Source organism: Heterodontus francisci, chromosome 46 (genome assembly GCF_036365525.1).
Source record: "Heterodontus francisci isolate sHetFra1 chromosome 46, sHetFra1.hap1, whole genome shotgun sequence".
NCBI classification, from domain to species: Eukaryota; Metazoa; Chordata; class Chondrichthyes; order Heterodontiformes; family Heterodontidae; genus Heterodontus; species Heterodontus francisci.
The window spans coordinates 8,633,602-8,654,156 of record NC_090416.1 but is presented as its reverse complement, the minus strand read 5'-3'; the positions used below and the strand labels follow the sequence as shown (position 1 = coordinate 8,654,156).

Below are 20,555 nucleotides of genomic sequence, written 5' to 3'. Positions count from 1 at the left end.
CACCAATCTCCTCCTGATATAAACCATCCCACAGTCACTGACACCAATCTCCTCCTGTCTGATATAAACCATCCCACAGTCACTGACACCAATCTCCTCCTGTCTGATATAAACAAACCCCACAGTCACTGACACCAATCTCCTCCTGATATAAACCATCCCACAGTCACTGACACAAATCTCCTCCTGTCTGATCTAAACCATCCCACAGTCACTGACACCAATCTCCTCCTGTCTGATATAAACCAACCCCACAGTCACTGACATCAATCTCCTCCTGATATAAACCATCCCACAGTCACTGACACCAATCTCCTCCTGATATAAACCATCCCACAGTCACTGACACCAATCTCCTCCTGATATAAACCATCCCACAGTCACTGACACCAATCTCCTCCTGATATAACAAAGCCCACAGTCACTGACACCAATCTCCTCCTGATATAAACAAACCCCACAGTCACTGACACCAATCTCCTCCTGTCTGATATAAACCATCCCACAGTCACTGACACCAATCTCCTCCTGTCTGATATAAACCAACCCGACAGTCACTGACACCAATCTCCTCCTGATATAAACAAACCCCACAGTCACTGACACCAATCTCCTCCTGTCTGATATAAACAAACCCCACAGTCACTGACACCAATCTCCTCCTGATATCAACCATCCCACAGTCACTGACACCAATCTCCTCCTGTCTGATATAAACCAACCCGACAGTCACTGACACCAATCTCCTCCTGATATAAACAAACCCCACAGTCACTGACACCAATCTCCTCCTGTCTGATATAAACCATCCCACAGTCACTGACACCAATCTCCTCCTGTCTGATATAAACCAACCCGACAGTCACTGACACCAATCTCCTCCTGATATAAACAAACCCCACAGTCACTGACACCAATCTCCTCCTGTCTGATATAAACAAACCCCACAGTCACTGACACCAATCTCCTCCTGTCTGATATAAACAAACCCCACAGTCACTGACACCAATCTCCTCCTGATATAAACAAACCCCACAGTCACTGACACCAATCTCCTCCTGTCTGACATAAACCAACCCCACAGTCACTGACACCAATCTCCTCCTTTCTGATATAAACAAACCCCACAGTCACTGACACCAATCTCCTCCGGTCTGATATAAACCATCCCACAGTCACAGACACCAATCTCCTCCTGTCTGATATAAACAAACCCCACAGTCACTGACACCAATCTCCTCCTGTCTGATATAAACCATCCCACAGTCACTGACACCAATCTCCTCCTGATATAAACCATCCCACAGTCACTGACACCAACCTCCTCCTGATATAAACAAACCCCACAGTCACTGACACCAATCTCCTCCTGTCTGATATAAACCATCCCACAGTCACTGACACCAATCTCCTCCTGATATAAACCATCCCACAGTCACTGACACCAATCTCCTCCTGTCTGATATAAACAAACCCCACAGTCACTGACACCAATCTCCTCCTGATATAAACAAACCCCACAGTCACTGACACCAATCTCCTCCTGTCTGATATAAACCATCCCACAGTCACTGACACCAATCTCCTCCTGTCTGATATAAAGCAACCCCACAGTCACTGACACCAATCTCCTCCTGATATAAACCATCCCACAGTCACTGACACCAATCTCCTCCTGTCTGATATAAACAAACCCCACAGTCACTGACACCAATCTCCTCCTGATATAAACCGTCCCACAGTCACTGACACCAATCTCCTCCTGATATAAACCATCCCACAGTCACTGACACCAATCTCCTCCTGTCTGATATAAACAAACCCCACAGTCACTGACACCAATCTCCTCCTGATATAAACCGTCCCACAGTCACTGACACCAATCTCCTCCTGTCTGATATAAACAAACCCCACAGTCACTGACACCAATCTCCTCCTGTCTGATATAAACCAACCTCACAGTCACTGACACCAATCTCCTCCTGATATAAACCATCCCACAGTCACTGACACCAATCTCCTCCTGATATAAACCATCCCACAGTCACTGACACCAATCTCCTCCTGATAGAAACCATCCCACAGTCACTGACACCAATCTCCTCCTGTCTGATATAAACAAACCCCACAGTCACTGACACCAATCTCCTCCTGATATAAACCATCCCACAGTCACTGACACCAATCTCCTCCTGTCTGATATAAACAAACCCCACAGTCACTGACACCAATCTCCTCCTGATATAAACCATCCCACAGTCACTGACACCAATCTCCTCCTGATATAAACCATCCCACAGTCACTGACACCAATCTTCTCCTGATATAAACCATCCCACAGTCACTAACACCAATCTCCTCCTGTCTGATATAAACCATCCCACAGTCACTGACACCAATCTCCTCCTGATATAAACCATCCCACAGTCACTGACACCAATCTCCTCCTGATATAAACCATCCCACAGTCACTGACACCAATCTCCTCCTGTCTGATATAAACAAACCCCACAGTCACTGACACCAATCTCCTCCTGATATAAACCATCCCACAGTCACTGACACCAATCTCCTCCTGTCTGATATAAACAAACCCCACAGTCACTGACACCAATCTCCTCCTGATATAAACCATCCCACAGTCACTGACACCAATCTCCTCCTGTCTGATATAAACAAACCCCACAGTCACTGACACCAATCTCCTCCTAATATAAACCATCCCACAGTCACTGACACCAATCTCCTCCTGATATAAACCATCCCACAGTCACTAACACCAATCTCCTCCTGTCTGATATAAACCCTCCCACAGTCACTGACACCAATCTCCTCCTGTCTGATATAAACAAACACCACAGTCACTGACACCAATCTCCTCCTGATATAAACCATCCCACAGTCACTGACACCAATCTCCTCCTGTCTGATATAAACCATCCCACAGTCACTGACATCAATCTCCTCCTGTCTGAAAGAAACAAACCCCACAGTCACTGACATCAATCTCCTCCTGATATAAACCATCCCACAGTCACTGACACCAATCTCCTCCTGATATAAACCATCCCACAGTCACTGACACCAATCTCCTCCTGATATAAACCATCCCACAGTCACTGACACCAATCTCCTCCTGATATAAACCATCCCACAGTCACTGACACCAATTTCCTCCTGTCTGATATAAACCATCCCACAGTCACTGACACCAATCTCCTCCTGATATAAACCATCCCACAGTCACTGACACAAATCTCCTCCTGATATAAACCATCCCACAGTCACTGACACCAATCTCCTCCTGATATAAACCATCCCACAGTCACTGACACCAATCTCCTCCTATCTGATATAAACCATCCCACAGTCACTGACACCAATCTCTTCCTGTCTGATATAAACAAACCCCACAGTCACTGACACCAATCTCCTCCTGATATAAACCATCCCACAGTCACTGACACCAATCTCCTCCTGATATAAACCATCCCACAGTCACTGACACCAATCTCCTCCTGTCTGATAGAAACCATCCCACAGTCACTGACACCAATCTCCTCCTGTCTGATATAAACAAACACCACAGTCACTGACACCAATCTCCTCCTGATATAAACCATCCCAGTCACTGACACCAATCTCCTCCTGTCTGATATAAACCATCCCACAGTCACTGACACCAATCTCCTCCTGTCTGTTATAAACAAACACCACAGTCACTGACACCAATCTCCTCCTGATATAAACCATCCCACAGTCACTGACACCAATCTCCTCCTGTCTGATATAAACCATCCCACAGTCACTGACACCAATCTCCTCCTGTCTGATATAAACAAACCCCACAGTCACTGACACCAATCTCCTCCTGATATAAACCATCCCACAGTCACTGACACAAATCTCCTCCTGTCTGATCTAAACCATCCCACAGTCACTGACACCAATCTCCTCCTGTCTGATATAAACCAACCCCACAGTCACTGACATCAATCTCCTCCTGATATAAACCATCCCACAGTCACTGACACCAATCTCCTCCTGATATAAACCATCCCACAGTCACTGACACCAATCTCCTCCTGTCTGATATAAACCAACCCGACAGTCACTGACACCAATCTCCTCCTGATATAAACAAACCCCACAGTCACTGACACCAATCTCCTCCTGTCTGACATAAACCAACCCCACAGTCACTGACACCAATCTCCTCCTGATATAAACAAACCCCACAGTCACTGACACCAATCTCCTCCTGTCTGACATAAACCAACCCCACAGTCACTGACACCAATCTCCTCCTTTCTGATATAAACAAACCCCACAGTCACTGACACCAATCTCCTCCTGTCTGACATAAACCAACCCCACAGTCACTGACACCAATCTCCTCCTTTCTGATATAAACAAACCCCACAGTCACTGACACCAATCTCCTCCTGTCTGACATAAACCAACCCCACAGTCACTGACACCAATCTCCTCCTTTCTGATATAAACAAACCCCACAGTCACTGACACCAATCTCCTCCTGTCTGATATAAACCATCCCACAGTCACTGACACCAATCTCCTCCTGATATAAACCATCCCACAGTCACTGACACCAATCTCCTCCTGATATAAACCATCCCACAGTCACTGACACCAACCTCCTCCTGATATAAACAAACCCCACAGTCACTGACACCAATCTCCTCCTGTCTGATATAAACCATCCCACAGTCACTGACACCAATCTCCTCCTGATATAAACCATCCCACAGTCACTGACACCAACCTCCTCCTGATATAAACAAACCCCACAGTCACTGACACCAATCTCCTCCTGTCTGATATAAACCATCCCACAGTCACTGACACCAATCTCCTCCTGATATAAACCATCCCACAGTCACTGACACCAATCTCCTCCTGTCTGATATAAACCATCCCACAGTCACTGACACCAATCTCCTCCTGATATAAACCATCCCACAGTCACTGACACCAATCTCCTCCTGTCTGATATAAACCATCCCACAGTCACTGACACCAATCTCCTCCTGATATAAACAAACCCCACAGTCACTGACACCAATCTCCTCCTGTCTGATATAAACCATCCCACAGTCACTGACACCAATCTCCTCCTGTCTGATATAAAGCAACCCCACAGTCACTGACACCAATCTCCTCCTGATATAAACCATCCCACAGTCACTGACACCAATCTCCTCCTGTCTGATATAAACAAACCCCACAGTCACTGACACCAATCTCCTCCTGATATAAACCATCCCACAGTCACTGACACCAATCTTCTCCTGATATAAACCATCCCACAGTCACTGACACCAATCTCCTCCTGTCTGATATAAACAAACCCCACAGTCACTGACACCAATCTCCTCCTGATATAAACCGTCCCACAGTCACTGACACCAATCTCCTCCTGTCTGATATAAACAAACCCCACAGTCACTGACACCAATCTCCTCCTGATATAAACCGTCCCACAGTCACTGACACCAATCTCCTCCTGTCTGATATAAACAAACCCCACAGTCACTGACACCAATCTCCTCCTGTCTGATATAAACCAACCCACAGTCACTGACACCAATCTCCTCCTGATATAAACCGTCCCACAGTCACTGACACCAATCTCCTCCTGTCTGATATAAACAAACCCCACAGTCACTGACACCAATCTCCTCCTGTCTGATATAAACCAACCCACAGTCACTGACACCAATCTCCTCCTGTCTGATAGAAACCATCCCACAGTCACTGACACCAATCTCCTCCTGTCTGATATAAACAAACACCACAGTCACTGACACCAATCTCCTCCTGATATAAACCATCCCACAGTCACTGACACCAATCTCCTCCTGTCTGAAATAAACCATCCCACAGTCACTGACACCAATCTCCTCCTGTCTGATATAAACAAACCCCACAGTCACTGACACCAATCTCCTCCTGATATAAACCATCCCACAGTCACTGACACAAATCTCCTCCTGTCTGATATAAACCATCCCACAGTCACTGACACCAATCTCCTCCTGTCTGATATAAACCAACCCCACAGTCACTGACATCAATCTCCTCCTGATATAAAGCATCCCACAGTCACTGACACCAATCTCCTCCTGATATAAACCATCCCACAGTCACTGACACCAATCTCCTCCTGATATAAACCATCCCACAGTCACTGACACCAACCTCCTCCTGATATAAACAAACCCCACAGTCACTGACACCAATCTCCTCCTGTCTGATATAAACCATCCCACAGTCACTGACACCAATCTCCTCCTGATATAAACCATCCCACAGTCACTGACACCAATCTCCTCCTGTCTGATATAAACCATCCCACAGTCACTGACACCAATCTCCTCCTGATATAAACCATCCCACAGTCACTGACACCAATCTCCTCCTGTCTGATATAAACCATCCCACAGTCACTGACACCAATCTCCTCCTGATATAAACAAACCCCACAGTCACTGACACCAATCTCCTCCTGTCTGATATAAACCATCCCACAGTCACTGACACCAATCTCCTCCTGTCTGATATAAAGCAACCCCACAGTCACTGACACCAATCTCCTCCTGATATAAACCATCCCACAGTCACTGACACCAATCTCCTCCTGTCTGATATAAACAAACCCCACAGTCACTGACACCAATCTCCTCCTGATATAAACCATCCCACAGTCACTGACACCAATCTTCTCCTGATATAAACCATCCCACAGTCACTGACACCAATCTCCTCCTGTCTGATATAAACAAACCCCACAGTCACTGACACCAATCTCCTCCTGATATAAACCGTCCCACAGTCACTGACACCAATCTCCTCCTGTCTGATATAAACAAACCCCACAGTCACTGACACCAATCTCCTCCTGATATAAACCGTCCCACAGTCACTGACACCAATCTCCTCCTGTCTGATATAAACAAACCCCACAGTCACTGACACCAATCTCCTCCTGTCTGATATAAACCAACCCACAGTCACTGACACCAATCTCCTCCTGATATAAACCGTCCCACAGTCACTGACACCAATCTCCTCCTGTCTGATATAAACAAACCCCACAGTCACTGACACCAATCTCCTCCTGTCTGATATAAACCAACCCACAGTCACTGACACCAATCTCCTCCTGTCTGATAGAAACCATCCCACAGTCACTGACACCAATCTCCTCCTGTCTGATATAAACAAACACCACAGTCACTGACACCAATCTCCTCCTGATATAAACCATCCCACAGTCACTGACACCAATCTCCTCCTGTCTGAAATAAACCATCCCACAGTCACTGACACCAATCTCCTCCTGTCTGATATAAACAAACCCCACAGTCACTGACACCAATCTGCTCCTGATATAAACCATCCCACAGTCACTGACACAAATCTCCTCCTGTCTGATATAAACCATCCCACAGTCACTGACACCAATCTCCTCCTGATATAAACCATCCCACAGTCACTGACACCAATCTCCTCCTGATATAAACCATCCCACAGTCACTGACACCAGTCTCCTCCTTTCTGATATAAACCAACCGCAGTTACTGACATCCATCTCGTCTTGAGAAAAACCAACCCCACAGTCATTGACACTAATCTTCTCCTGTCTGATATAAACCATCCCACAGTCACTGACACCAATCTCCTCCTGTCTGATATAAACAAACCCCACAGTCACTGACACCAATCTCCTCCTGATATAAACCATCCCACAGTCACTGACACCAATCTCCTCCTCCTGATATAAACAAACCCCACAGTCACTGACACCAATCTCCTCCTGATATAAACCATCCCACAGTCACTGACACCAATCTCCTCCTGTCTGATATAAACAAACCCCACAGTCACTGACACCAATCTCCTCCTGTCTGATATAAACAAACCCCACAGTCACTGACACCAATCTCCTCCTGATATAAACCATCCCACAGTCACTGACACCAATCTCCTCCTGTCTGATATAAACAAACCCCACAGTCACTGACACCAATCTCCTCCTGATATAAACCGTCCCACAGTCACTGACACCAATCTCCTCCTGATATAAACCGTCCCACAGTCACTGACACCAATCTCCTCCTGATATAAACCATCCCACAGTCACTGACACCAGTCTCCTCCTTTCTGATATAAACCAACCGCAGTTACTGACATCCATCTCGTCTTAAGAAAAACCAACCCCACAGTCATTGACACGATTCTTCTCATGATATAAACCAACCCCACAGTCATTGACATCAATCTCCTCCTGTCTGATTTAAACCAACCCCACAGTCACTGATACAAATCTCCTTCTAATACAAACCAACTCCACAGTCACTGACACCAATCTCCTCCTGTCTTACATGAACCAACTCCACAGTCACTGACACCAATCATCTCTGGATATAAACCGACCGCACAGTCACTGACACCAATCTCCTCCTGATATAAACCATCCCACAGTCACTGACACCAATCTCCTCCTGATATAAACGAACCCACAGACACTGACACCAATCTCGTCCTGTCTGATATAAACCAAACCCACAGTCACTGACACTACGGTAGCTCCGATATTTGCAACATTCCTTGGACTGCTGTTGTCGCCGCATCTTGGGATCCACACTTGGTTCCATGTGCTGCAGATATACACACTTGTCCTTTCTCTTCAGAAGCACTGATTCACCTTGTCCCACAGCTTTCCCGCTCCGCAGTTTCACTTCATCCTTTGTCTTATCCGATGCATTCATAAAAAACTTTTTCTCTTTCTTTCAGGTGTAACGAGCGCAAGCTCCAGCAGCTGATGGAGACTAACATTGCTCCAATCCTTCTTCCCCTTCACTTCCCTCTGACACCCCCCCACCACTTCTCCTAATCTGACCCCCTGCCCTGTCTTCACAATACCCTCTCTCCTTCCCCTCCCTGACGCTGAACGATTTGTACTCAACAAAGGACTCAGTTTTAACCCCTTACGCCCCACGTCATTGAATTTCACATTCAGCATGACATTGACCTCTTCTGCCATCGCTTTCACCTGCGGGCTCACTTCTTTGACTTGGCGTCCTCCCCCAAACCAGCAGACACATTCACCCCCCTGCAGCATTCTCCCTCTGGTCTTTTACCCGCTCTTGATCTTTGCGTTGAGAACTGTTGGCAAGACATCAGCCGTCTCAATTGCTCCACTCCCCTCACTCTCTCTAACCTGTCCCCCTCTGAACTTTCTGCACTCCGTTCTCTCCGGTTTCACCCCAACTTTGTGATTAACCTACAGTCAAGGGTGGTGCTGTTGTTATCTGGCGTACTGACCTCTACCTTGCAGAGGCTGAGAGCCAACTCCCATACACTTCTTCCTACTTCCCTCTGCACCATGACCACCACCCCACCCCCCCCAACCGAACATCAAGCTACTGTCTACAGGACTGTCACTGACCTCATCAACTCTGGAGATCTTACTTCTATAGCTTCCAACCTTATAGTCCCGCAACCCCGGACAGCCCGCTTCTACCTCCTTCCTAAAATACATAAACAGGACTGTCCTGGCAGACCCATTGTGTCAGCCTGCTCCTGCCCCACTGAACTTATTTCTTCCTATCTTGACTATCTTTTCTCCGCTGGTCCAGTCTCTTCCCACCTATATCCGTGACTTTTCTGATGCCCTACGCCATTTTGACAATTTCCAGTTTCCTGGCCCCAACCGCCTCCTCTTCACTATGGACGTCCAATCTCTCTACACCTCCATCCCCCACCAGGACGGTTTGAAGGCTCTACGCTTCTTCCTTAAACAGAGGTCCAACCAGTCCCCATCCACCAGCACCCTCCTCCGCCTGGCTGAACTTGTTCTCACATTGAACAACTTCTCCTTCAACTCCACTCACTTCCTTCACATAAAAGGTGCTGCTATGGGTACCCGCATGGGCCCTAGTTATCCCTGTCTTTTTGTGGGGTATGTCAAACATTCCTTGTTCCAGTACTACCCAGGCCTCCCCCTGCAACTCTTTTTCCAGTACATTGATGACTGTATCTGTGCCGTTTCCTGCTCCCGCCCCGAACTGGAAAACTTTATCAACTTTGCTTCAAATTTCCACCCTTCTCTCACCGTTACGTGGTCCATCTCCAACACTTCCCTTTGAATTCTCTGTCTCCATCGCTGGGGAGAGGCAGTCCACTAATATTCATTCTCAGTCCACCGACTCCCACAGCTACATCAACTACTCTTCCTCAAACCCTGCTTCCTGTAAGGACGACATTCCATTCTCCCTGTTTCTCCATCTCCGTCACATCTCTGATGATGCAACCTTCCACATCAGCGCTTCTGACAAGTCTTCCTTTTTCCTCAACCAAGGATTCCCCCCAACTGTAGTTGACAGGGTCCTCAAGCGTATCCGACCCCTTCCCCTCCTTCCCAGAACCACAACAGGGTTGCCCTTCTCCTCACCTTCCACCCCACCAGCCTCCACATCCAAAGGATCATCCTCTGCCATCTCCAGCATGATGCCATCAACAAACGCATCTTCCCCTCCACTATCAGCATTCCAAAGGGATTATTCCCATGGCACCGTCCCATGCAATCGCAGGTGTAACACCTGGCCTTTGACCTCCTCTCTCTTCACCATTCATGGCCTAAAACACTCCTTTCAGAAGTGGGGAGACCAAATGCAGACTGGGTGACTGCTTTGCCGAACACCTCTGCTCAGTCTGCATGCATGGCCCCGAGCTCCTGGTTGCTTGCCACTTCAATTCACCGTCCTGCTCCCACGCCCACATGTCTGTCCTTGGCCTGCTGCAGTTTTCCAGTCAACATCAATGCACGAACAGCACCTCATTTTCCAATTAGGCACTCTACGGCCTTCCGGACTGAACATGGAGTTCACTAATTTCAGAGCGTGACTGGCCCTTTTTTTGTTATTTTCTTTTAACCATGTGCCTGCCTACTGGTTTTCTCATGTTTGTGCTTTTGGCTAGGGATGTTCATTACTCTGTCATTCACACTCTGCATTAATGTTTTGTCATTCACACCATTTGCACACTCCCTTTGCCTTTGCCCTTGCCCCATGACCTCCTTGTCAGTTAATCTCTCCAGCCCTCTGCCTATCACACACCTTCCATTTTATTCTCTTCCACCACCCCCCCCTCCCCACCCCCACCGCTGCTTCACTTACAATCCAATCCACAGGCACAGAAAGATGAAACTCAGCCCGTTCCTTGGATTGGACTTGTCTAGAGTGCCGTGCCAAGGGGATTACTGCACCTAATGGCAGGGGCAACACTTGGGGGTCTCTCAATTCTCCATCAGTTCCCATCCCCCTTCTTTCTGGCAGATAATGGATGTGCCACTGTGTGTAATGTGCAGGTTGCTAAGAAATGATGACAACGATTCATTAACATATTCAATTTAGAAAGTGATTAGCAAAACCGTTCAGATTCTGAATTGTAAATTTTGTACCAGAGGTCAATTAGGATTGAGGAAAAAAGTTCAAAATTTTATTTTAAACTAGTTCCTGTTGAGACCTCTTGAATTAAGAGAAAAGATCACAGAGAATGCTTTTAAAAAGAGATGCTGCAGCCCCGAAAATCAGTTATACATCCAGAATATTAAACTCGTGCTCAGTTACAGGGGTTCTTAATATCAGCAGAAGCAAATCAAAAAAATCTCAGACTGTCAGTCCTGCATGTGATTAACAGCAGCAATAACAGCAGAATCCACCCCCTGTAGGCACTTGCGAACTCGCTGATGTGTCAGCAGGTGCTGTGACTGAGTGAATCCCTTCCCACACACAGAGCAGGTGAACGGTTTCTCCCCGGTGTGAATCCGCTGGTGCGTCAGGAGGTGGGACGACCGAGTGAATCCCTTCCCGCACACGGAGCAGGTGAACGGCCTCTCCCCGGTGTGAACCCGCTGGTGCGTCAGCAGGTTGGATGAGTGAGTGAATCCATTCCCACACACGGAGCAGGTGAACGGCCTCTCCCCGGTGTGAACTCGCTGGTGTCTCATCAGGTTGTTGGACTGAGCGAAGCCCTTCCCACACACGGAGCAGGTGAACGGCCTCTCCCCAGTGTGAACTCTCTGGTGTTTCAGCAGCTGGGATGAATTCGTGAATCCCTTCCCACACATGGAGCAGGTGAACGGTCTCTCCCCAGTGTGAACCCGCTGGTGCGTTAGCAGAGTGGTTGACTGAGTGAATCCCTTCCCACACTCAGTGCAGGTGAACGGCCTCTCCCCGGTGTGAACGCGCTGGTGTGCAATGAGGTTGGACGAACACCTGAACCTCTTTCCGCAGTACGTGCAGCTGAACGGCCTCTCCTCCGTGTGAGCTCGCTGGTGTGACTGGAGACAGAATGACTGAGTGAATCCCTTCCCACACACAGAGCAGGTGAACGGTTTCTCCCCAGTGTGGCTGCGTCGATGATTTTCCAGCTGGGATGGGTAATTGAATCCCTTCCCACAGTCCCGACATTTCCACGGTTTCTCCATGGGTACGGGTGTCTCTCCAAGTTGGAAATCAGTTGAAGCCTCAAATAAGCACAGAACACGTGTACGGTTTCTCCCCGGTGTGAGTGGTGTGCTGTTTCTTTAGGCTGTGTAACTGGTTAAAGCTCTTTCCAGTCAGTGCACAGGAACACTCTCACTCGGTTGTGTGCCTGTGTGTGTGTCTCGGTGCTTTTCCAGTCACACTGAATGTAGAAGGAGAAATGTTGGTTCTGTCTGTGGACAGAAAAGATTTCAAACATCAAAGGCCAATGATATTCAGATCCTGATTAATCTAGTGACTCCGTTGGATCTTGATGTGATGTTTGATATGAGTTTCCCGTCTGCAAATTCTCCCCTAATACACTGTAAAAAGAGTTTACAAATGCCATCATTCTAAATACAGGATAGAAATTCAGCAGAGACAATTCTAGTTTCTATGGAACATTTTTTCCTCTCCTGTTTTTCCAAAGCTGTAAATCCCTGTCCCACCCATTCTCCCTCCTCCCTGTGCTGAAATCCAAACCCATCGCACCATCTGCACCATTTCTTTCCTCACTGCCAGTTTTCTCCCTCCTGGTGCTCTGGCTGGGCTCAGTTCTCCAGCCCTTGTGCGCAGAGTGAAAATGAGTTCATGAGATTAATAGATTTTTGTTATCCAAAGATATTAAGCAATTTGGGGCAAGGGCAGGTATATACAATTAGGTCACATATCAGCCATGATCTCTTTGAATGACAGAACAGGCTCAATGGGCTGAGTAGCCTCCTCCTATTCCTATGACTTGATGTTCAGGTAGATAGGCGGAATCTATTTCCATTGGTGGGGGAAATCAGGAAAAGGGGACATAATGTTACAATTAGCAGATTTTCACACAAAGGGTAGCAGAAAACTAGAACTCTCTCCCCGAAAAGGCTGGTGGGGGTCAACTGGAGCTTTCAAAACTGAGATGGACGCATTCTTGTGAGGTGAGGAGAATCAGGGATATGGAGCGAAGGAGGGTAAATGGAATTGAGGTGCAAATCAGCCCTGATCGAATTGAATGGGGGTGCGTGAGCAAGTTCCTAAACGCCCTGCCGACACTCACTGTCCCAGCTCACAGGTGGGCGCTGAACTGGACCTGGAGCCTGAGCGGAGCCTGTGGAAACCAGCTCGAATCGGTGCCTTGAGCAGAGGAGGGTGGAAAACAGTGAGAGACCCCCAGTGCGCAGAGGGACAAAAAAATGAGTCAGCAATCTCTGAATTCACTCACTGAGATCAACATTTCAGATCGGAACCACTGCTCCCATTGTTTTCCAGAATGCAGCGGCTGTTGGTAATGATTCCGCTGCTGCCATTTACACCTCCTCTAGACCCATCTTTTGTTTCTTCTCCCATTACCCTCCCCCTTCTTCCTTACACCAGTTTCCCTTTTGTGATTTCATCTCTGCTGCCTTTTACCCATCACAGACATTCCCTTTTGTCCTTTCCTCCTTCCCTTCTTTTCCCTGCCTCTGTATTGGATTAACACTTATTACATTTCTTACAGTTTGCAGTTCTCATTAAAGGACACTGACCTGAAACCTCTGCACAGTTGCTGCCTAAGATGCTCTTTCTCTCCAGATTTCCTCCTTTGTCTCAATGACTTTCTCTCCAGGTCACTGGAACCCTGAAGCCCCGCCCACAACGCGTCATTGGGACCCTGAAGCCCGCCTACTCTGCGTCACCTCACCAATGCGGCCGCGCATGCGCCCCGGTCCTGGTTGCCGAGGTAACCCCGCCATGTCACCAGGCCCGAAGCCCGCCTCCCTGATCCGCCCGGACTCCCAGTCGCAAAATGGCGGCTAGTGACCCCGCTCTCCTGGGCTTGTCACCGCAGGGTAAATCCGGGGCCTGTGGGCTCTTATTCGGGCCTCAGGCCTACCCGAGCTGCCGGTGAAGCTGCCGAGCCCACCCACCCCTCCAATTCCTCCCCTGCGCCCACAATCACCTCCCAGCTCCGGAGGCCCCTGTCCGCCTCAGTCCTTCGTCACCACCCGCACTGCGCATGCTCAGAGCCCAGCCCCGCGCCGGCGCAATGGCCTCTTGTCGTCATTGATAGGGTCCTGTCTACCCTGCGACGAACCCTGGGTAACCAATCCGCCATTGCTCCCTGGGCTCCTGTCATTGAAATGGGCAACTTTCTACCCCTTTTTAAAGAGGCCACAAACAATAAACTACAAATTATAATTAACCCCCAAAATCTATTAAATTAAAATATGATTTTGCTTTCTGTGTCTACAATACACTCCAGTCCCTCTGGTGCTCAGTGGTTACGGACAAAGAGCTCTTTGGGATCAGCAGAGGGCACAGTGAAACTAAATAAATCTCAACCCGATCCCAGGGCACGCTTGGTAATGGAGTCTGCTATTAAACCGTCACAAACCATCACAGTGCAGGCAGGTGGTGAGAGAACTGACACAAGAGAATAACTATTCAATAACTATTATTGAATAGTTATTGAATAACTATTCAACCTTGTCCTCGGTAAGCTAGCTGTCACAGAAGTGTCTGTTTATGACAATATCGGTCCGAGTGACTACTGCGCAGTCCTTATGGAGACAAAATACTGTCTACACACAGAGGGCACCACCACCGTGTTCAGTGGGATAGATTAAGAACAGAATGAGTAGCTCAAAACTGGGCACCCATGAGGTGCTGTGAGCCATCAGGAGCAGCTGAATTATATTCCACCAAATCTGTAACCTCATGGCCCTTCCGCCTCCATTGCCATCAGTCAGACAACTAAACCTGGTCAATCAGAGGCATAGAAGACCCAAACCGCCCAATGATCATCTGATCAGCCTGCTCTGAATCATCAACAGAGAGAGTCATCAATTGTATTATCAAACATCACTGAGTAACCAGTGAGTGATGGAAGTGAATTACAGTTGAACAAAGATCTAATTCGACACCATCTGCATTCAGATCTGGGCACCATACCTTAGGAAGGATATATTGGCTTTTGACAGTGTGCAGCACAGATTCACCAGAATGATATTGGGGTGGCGCAGTGGTTAGCACCGCAGCCTCTCAGCTCCAGTGACCCGGGTTCAATTCTGGGTACTGCCTGTGTGGAGTTTGCAAGTTCTCCCTGTGTCTGCGTGGGTTTCCTCCGGGTGCTCCGGTTTCCTCCCACATGCCAAAGACTTGCAGGTTGATAGGTTAATTGGCCATTATAAATTGCCCCTAGTATAGGTCGGTGGTAGGGAAATTTCGGGACAGGGTGGGGATGTGGTAGGAATATGGAATTAGTGTAGGATTAGTATAAATGGGTGGTTGATGGTCGGCACAGACTCGGTGGGCTGAAGGCCCTGTTTCAGTGCTGTATCTCTAAACTAAAAGGTTTACATTTCTTCACAAAACTCAAGCAAGTTTGTAAGATGCGACCTTCCTTTCAGGACCCTGTTGAGTATCTCTTAGTGGCTTCGTCCCTTCCCCAGTGATCACAAACATTTCGTAGCATCCCTTCAGGCATCCTCTTGAGGTCACACTACGTGAGTTACCTTCCAATCTCAGTGAACAATTCCTAACTCTATTGAGCTGTTGAAGGTGCAGCCAAGGAGTTCAGAGAGCACCCGTCCCATCTCTTTAAACACCCTGTGGGTGGGGGGGAGATATCATCTGGATTGCAGTGCCATCTACTTTGAGATTTCCTATTTTATCCAAGATGACGATCCCTCTCTATTTTATATTCATAATCTTATTGTCGACAACACATCCAACAGCTGGAATATGCGCCTCATCCACAAGAGTGCAGACTGATGTGAAATAGTCAATTAACAGCTCTGCCATAGCCAACCTGTTTCACTCTGGCCTGAACTGTCTATCACTGACCCTAAGCCATCTTTAAGTGTGTGGGAGTCAGTTGCCAGCATTCGCCAGAGCTGGCGGGCAGCCATAAAGACAGGGCTAAATTGTGGCGAGTCGAAGAGACTTAGTAGTTGGCAGGAAAAAAGACAGAGGCGCAAGGGGAGAGCCAACTGTGCAACAGCCCCAACAAACAAATTTCTCTGCAGCACCTGTGGAAGAGCCTGTCACTCCAGAATTGGCCTTTATAGCCACTCCAGGCGCTGCTTCACAAACCACTGACCACCTCCAGGCGCGTATCCATTGTCTCTCGAGATAAGGAGGCCCAAAAGAAAGCCATCTTTAAGTGTGTTCTCACTTCTGACCTAGCTGAAAAAGCTTTTGTGATTACCACCATAATTGTACACCATCTTAATTTCAAAAGATCCCTTAGCTTCTCGAATGGCTACTTTTGCCTTGCTCAATTGTGGGCGATATTTGTCTCTCTTCTGCAAATGGAATTCGTCTTGTCCAAACCGGGTTCAATGTAAGACAGTTCGGGGAGTCAGGCATCATTCACCCATAGACATACACTGGCAGGCAAAACCCCCAGACAGTTCCTCAGTAAGGATTCCTCTGCTTCCTCACCATATATTCGTCAGGATACCGAAACCCAGCTTTCTTACAGCCCACTCCTGGAGGCGTCACTTCCTGAGCTACAATCTTTAGCAGGGTCAGTGGTGGAGTTCCACATTGGGAGTGATCCCACAGTAATTGTCGGGATCGCACCCGTTGGATGTTCCGGGTCATGTATTGTTTTGTTAACCTGGTGTCTAACACTCACACGCACATCAATAAAACAGGGAATTCCTGGAAACACGCCGCATGTCCTTCTTTACCTGGAGATCAAGTGTCTGTTATATAATTGTCACAGCAGTTAGCAGGATCTAATGCAAACTTTAACCAATGTATTTTAAACAGTTTTATTTTAAATGGGATAACACCTGCTTAAAAATGGTACATTCAAGACTATCAAAAAACATGTGAAATCTTCAACGAACCACAGAAAAGATATGGTACTGAAGGAGGCCATTCAGCCCATCGTGTCTGCTCTGGCTAAAAAAAACTAGCCACCCAATCTAATCCCTGCCTAGGAGCGCTGAACCATGGATTAGAGCAGCTGGGGCACATTTCTTGCACACCTCAGGATTAACCTGCATGGGGATTTTGCTGTCAGTGGCGACAAGAAAGACCAAAGCGCCATTTGTCCCTCTCAGCGTGGCTTTGAAGGACTGTGCCGAGGCTGAAGTTCAGTTCCTGCCGTCCGAGGATACCCCGAGATCGTCCTTTCTGAGCCCCAGCTAGGTGGTGCTAAACACTCAGATGGGAAAGACAAAAATCTACAACAGTGTGTTTAAAGCAAGCTGATTTATTTGGCATACATCCTGAATATTAACCTGTATAACTGGGCTGGAGTTTATCAACATTAGCGAAAAACAGACTCCAACTGTATGGAAGAACATGGTTCAGTTCTGGATGTGGTTAACAGCACAGTAACAGCAGAATCAGCCCCTGAATTCACTTGTGAACTCACTGATGTCTCAACAGGTTGGATGACAGAGTGAATCCCTTCCCACACTCGGAGCAGGTGAACAGCCTCTCCCCAGTGTGAGTGTGTTGGTGTACAGTGAGATCAGATAATTGTCTGAGCCAGTTCCACGGTGAGAGCACCTGAACAGTCTCTCGTCTTTGCGCAATTATAAGCTTTTTCTTTAAGTTTGATACGATCCCACCCTTGGAATTATTCCTTCTCTTTGAAATGTATCTATTCTGTGTATTCTGGAATATCCCCTTAAATGTCTGCCACTGCATCTCTATTTGACCTATCCCTTAACCTGATTTGCCAGTTCACTTTAGTGAGCTCTCATAATTTCCCTTCTTTAAATTTAAAATACTAGTCTTGGACCCACTCTTCTCTCCCTCAAACTGAATGTAAAATTCAATCATATTATGATCGCTGCTACCTAGGGGCGCCTTAACTATGAGGTCATTAATTAATTATATCCTGTTGCACAGATAGGATATAATTGCATTAGAAGCAGTTCAGAGAAGGTTCATTTGACTGATTCCTGGGATGAAGGGGTTATCTTATGAGGAAAGGTTGAGCAGGTTGGGCCTGTACCCACTGGAGTTTAGACGAATGAGAGGTGATCGAATTTAAACATATAAAATTCGAAGAGGGTTTGACATGGTGGATGCTGGAAGGATGTTTCCACTTTATAAGCGAGACTATGCATTTTGGGAAGTTAAACCAGGGCAGGACATATGCAGCGAATGGCAGGGCCCTGGGGAGTGTTGTTAAGCAGAGAGACCTTGGGGTGCAAGTACATAGTTCCCTGAAAGTGGCAACACAGGTAGACAGGGTGGTGAAGAAGGCATGGCGTGCTTGCCTTCATTGGCCGAGGCATTGAGTACAAGAGTTGGGACGTCATGTTACAGTTGTACATAATGTTGGTTAGGCCGCATTTGGAGAACTGTGTGCAGTTCTGGTCGCCGCACCACAGGAAAGATGTGATTAAGCTGGAGAGGGTGCAGAAAAGATTCACAAGGATGTTGCCTGGTTTGGGGGTCTTGAGTTATAAAGAGAAATTGGATAGGCTGGGTCTGTTTTCCCTGGAGCGAAGGAGGCTGAGAGGGGACATGATAGAGGTATATAAAATTATGAGAGGCATAGATAGGGTAGATAGCCAGAGTCTGTTTCCCATGGTAGGGGTGACTAAAACTAGAGGGCATAGATTTAAGGTGAGAGGGAGGAGGTTTAAAGGGGATCAAAGGGGTAAATTTTCACACAAAGAATAGTGGGTATCTGGAATGAGCTGCCTGAGGAGGTGGTGGAGGCAGGAACAGGAGCGACATTTAAGAGGCATCTGGACAGGTACTTGAATGAGAAAGGCAGAGAGGGATATAGAATTAATGCAGGCAGGTGGGATTAGTATAGATAGGCATTATGGTCGGCATGGACGCGGTGGGCCGAAGGGCCTGTTTCTATGCTGTATGACTCTCTGACTATAACTAGAACTAGGGAATGCAGTTTAAAAATAAGGGGTCTTGCACTTATGAGAAGAGGAATTTTTTCACTCAGGGGATCATTAGTCCGTAGAATTGTCTTCCCTAGACAGCAGTGGAGGCTAGGTCATTAAATATATTCAAAGCTGAGTTAGATAGATTCTTAATAGACAAGGGAGTCAAGGGTTATGGGTAGCAGGCAGGAAAGTGGAGTTGAGGCCACAATCAGATCAGCCATGATCTTATCGAATGGCGGAGCAGGGTCTAAGGGCCGAATGGCCTACTTCTGATCGTATTTCGTATGTTTGTAAGTATGTAACACTTCCCACAATCCAGGCATTTAAAAGATCTTGTCAGTGCGAACTCACTGGTGTGTATGGAGGCTGGATGACCGAGTGAATCCCTTCCCACACACGGAGCAGGTGAATGGCCTCTCCCTGGTATGAATGTGCCGATGAACTTCAAGCTGGGAGGGGTAACTGAATCCCTACCTTCCATGTTTTCTCCTCACTGTTACTGCGCTTGTGTCTCGACAGGCCAGATGATCGGCTGAAGCCTCATCCACATGCAGAACATGTGTACGGTTTCCACTATAAATGGTGCTTTTCCCTTCCATGTTCAAAGATCTCATGAAATTCAAGTCCTGATAAATTTAGTGAATGTCAGATCTTGACGTAATGTTAGGTTTGTGTTTCCTGCCTACAAATTTAAAAGAGAAAAAAAGAGAGTGTGAGGAAACTCACAAAAACAGGTTGTGAAATTGAGCTGAACGAATCTGGTAATTTGTGGGGCTGGCACCAGAAAAAAAATGACCAAGAAAGTTGTTGCATTGTTGTAAAAACCCAACTCGTTTACAAATGTTTGTCAGGGAAGGAAACCTGCCGCCTGGTCTGGGCCTATACAAGACTCTGGCATCGATGGGAGGAGGGAGAGAGCGGGGTAAGGGAGAAGGAGAGGAACTTTATACACCTGCAACTCAACCAGAACTTTGGCAGAACCTCGCAAACCGGCAGCCTCCACCACCAAAGAGCACCGGGGCAGTCGGTGCATGGGAACACCACCACCTCAAAGTCACAGACATATTTTGCCATTCCTTCATTGTCACTGGGTGCAAATTATATAACTCCTTACCTAACAGCAGTGTGTACCATCTACAAGATGCACTGCAGCAAT

The 20,555-nt window shown here is 47.3% G+C and overlaps 1 protein-coding gene across 1 annotated transcript in view; it reads right to left on the bottom strand.

Moving 5' to 3' along the window:
• Positions 1-11,504: 11,504 nt before the first annotated feature.
• The window catches only part of LOC137356815 (zinc finger protein 84-like), a 43,467-nt gene continuing 34,416 nt past the window's right edge, over positions 11,505-20,555 (bottom strand). The window contains exons 3-5 of the mRNA XM_068022609.1: positions 19,775-19,819; positions 15,667-15,676; positions 11,505-12,460 (exon numbers count right to left, since the gene is read on the bottom strand). Coding sequence (XP_067878710.1) covers positions 11,705-12,460; positions 15,667-15,676; positions 19,775-19,819 — 811 coding nt within the window. The 3' untranslated portion in view covers positions 11,505-11,704. The remainder of the gene's footprint in view (positions 12,461-15,666; positions 15,677-19,774; positions 19,820-20,555) is intronic.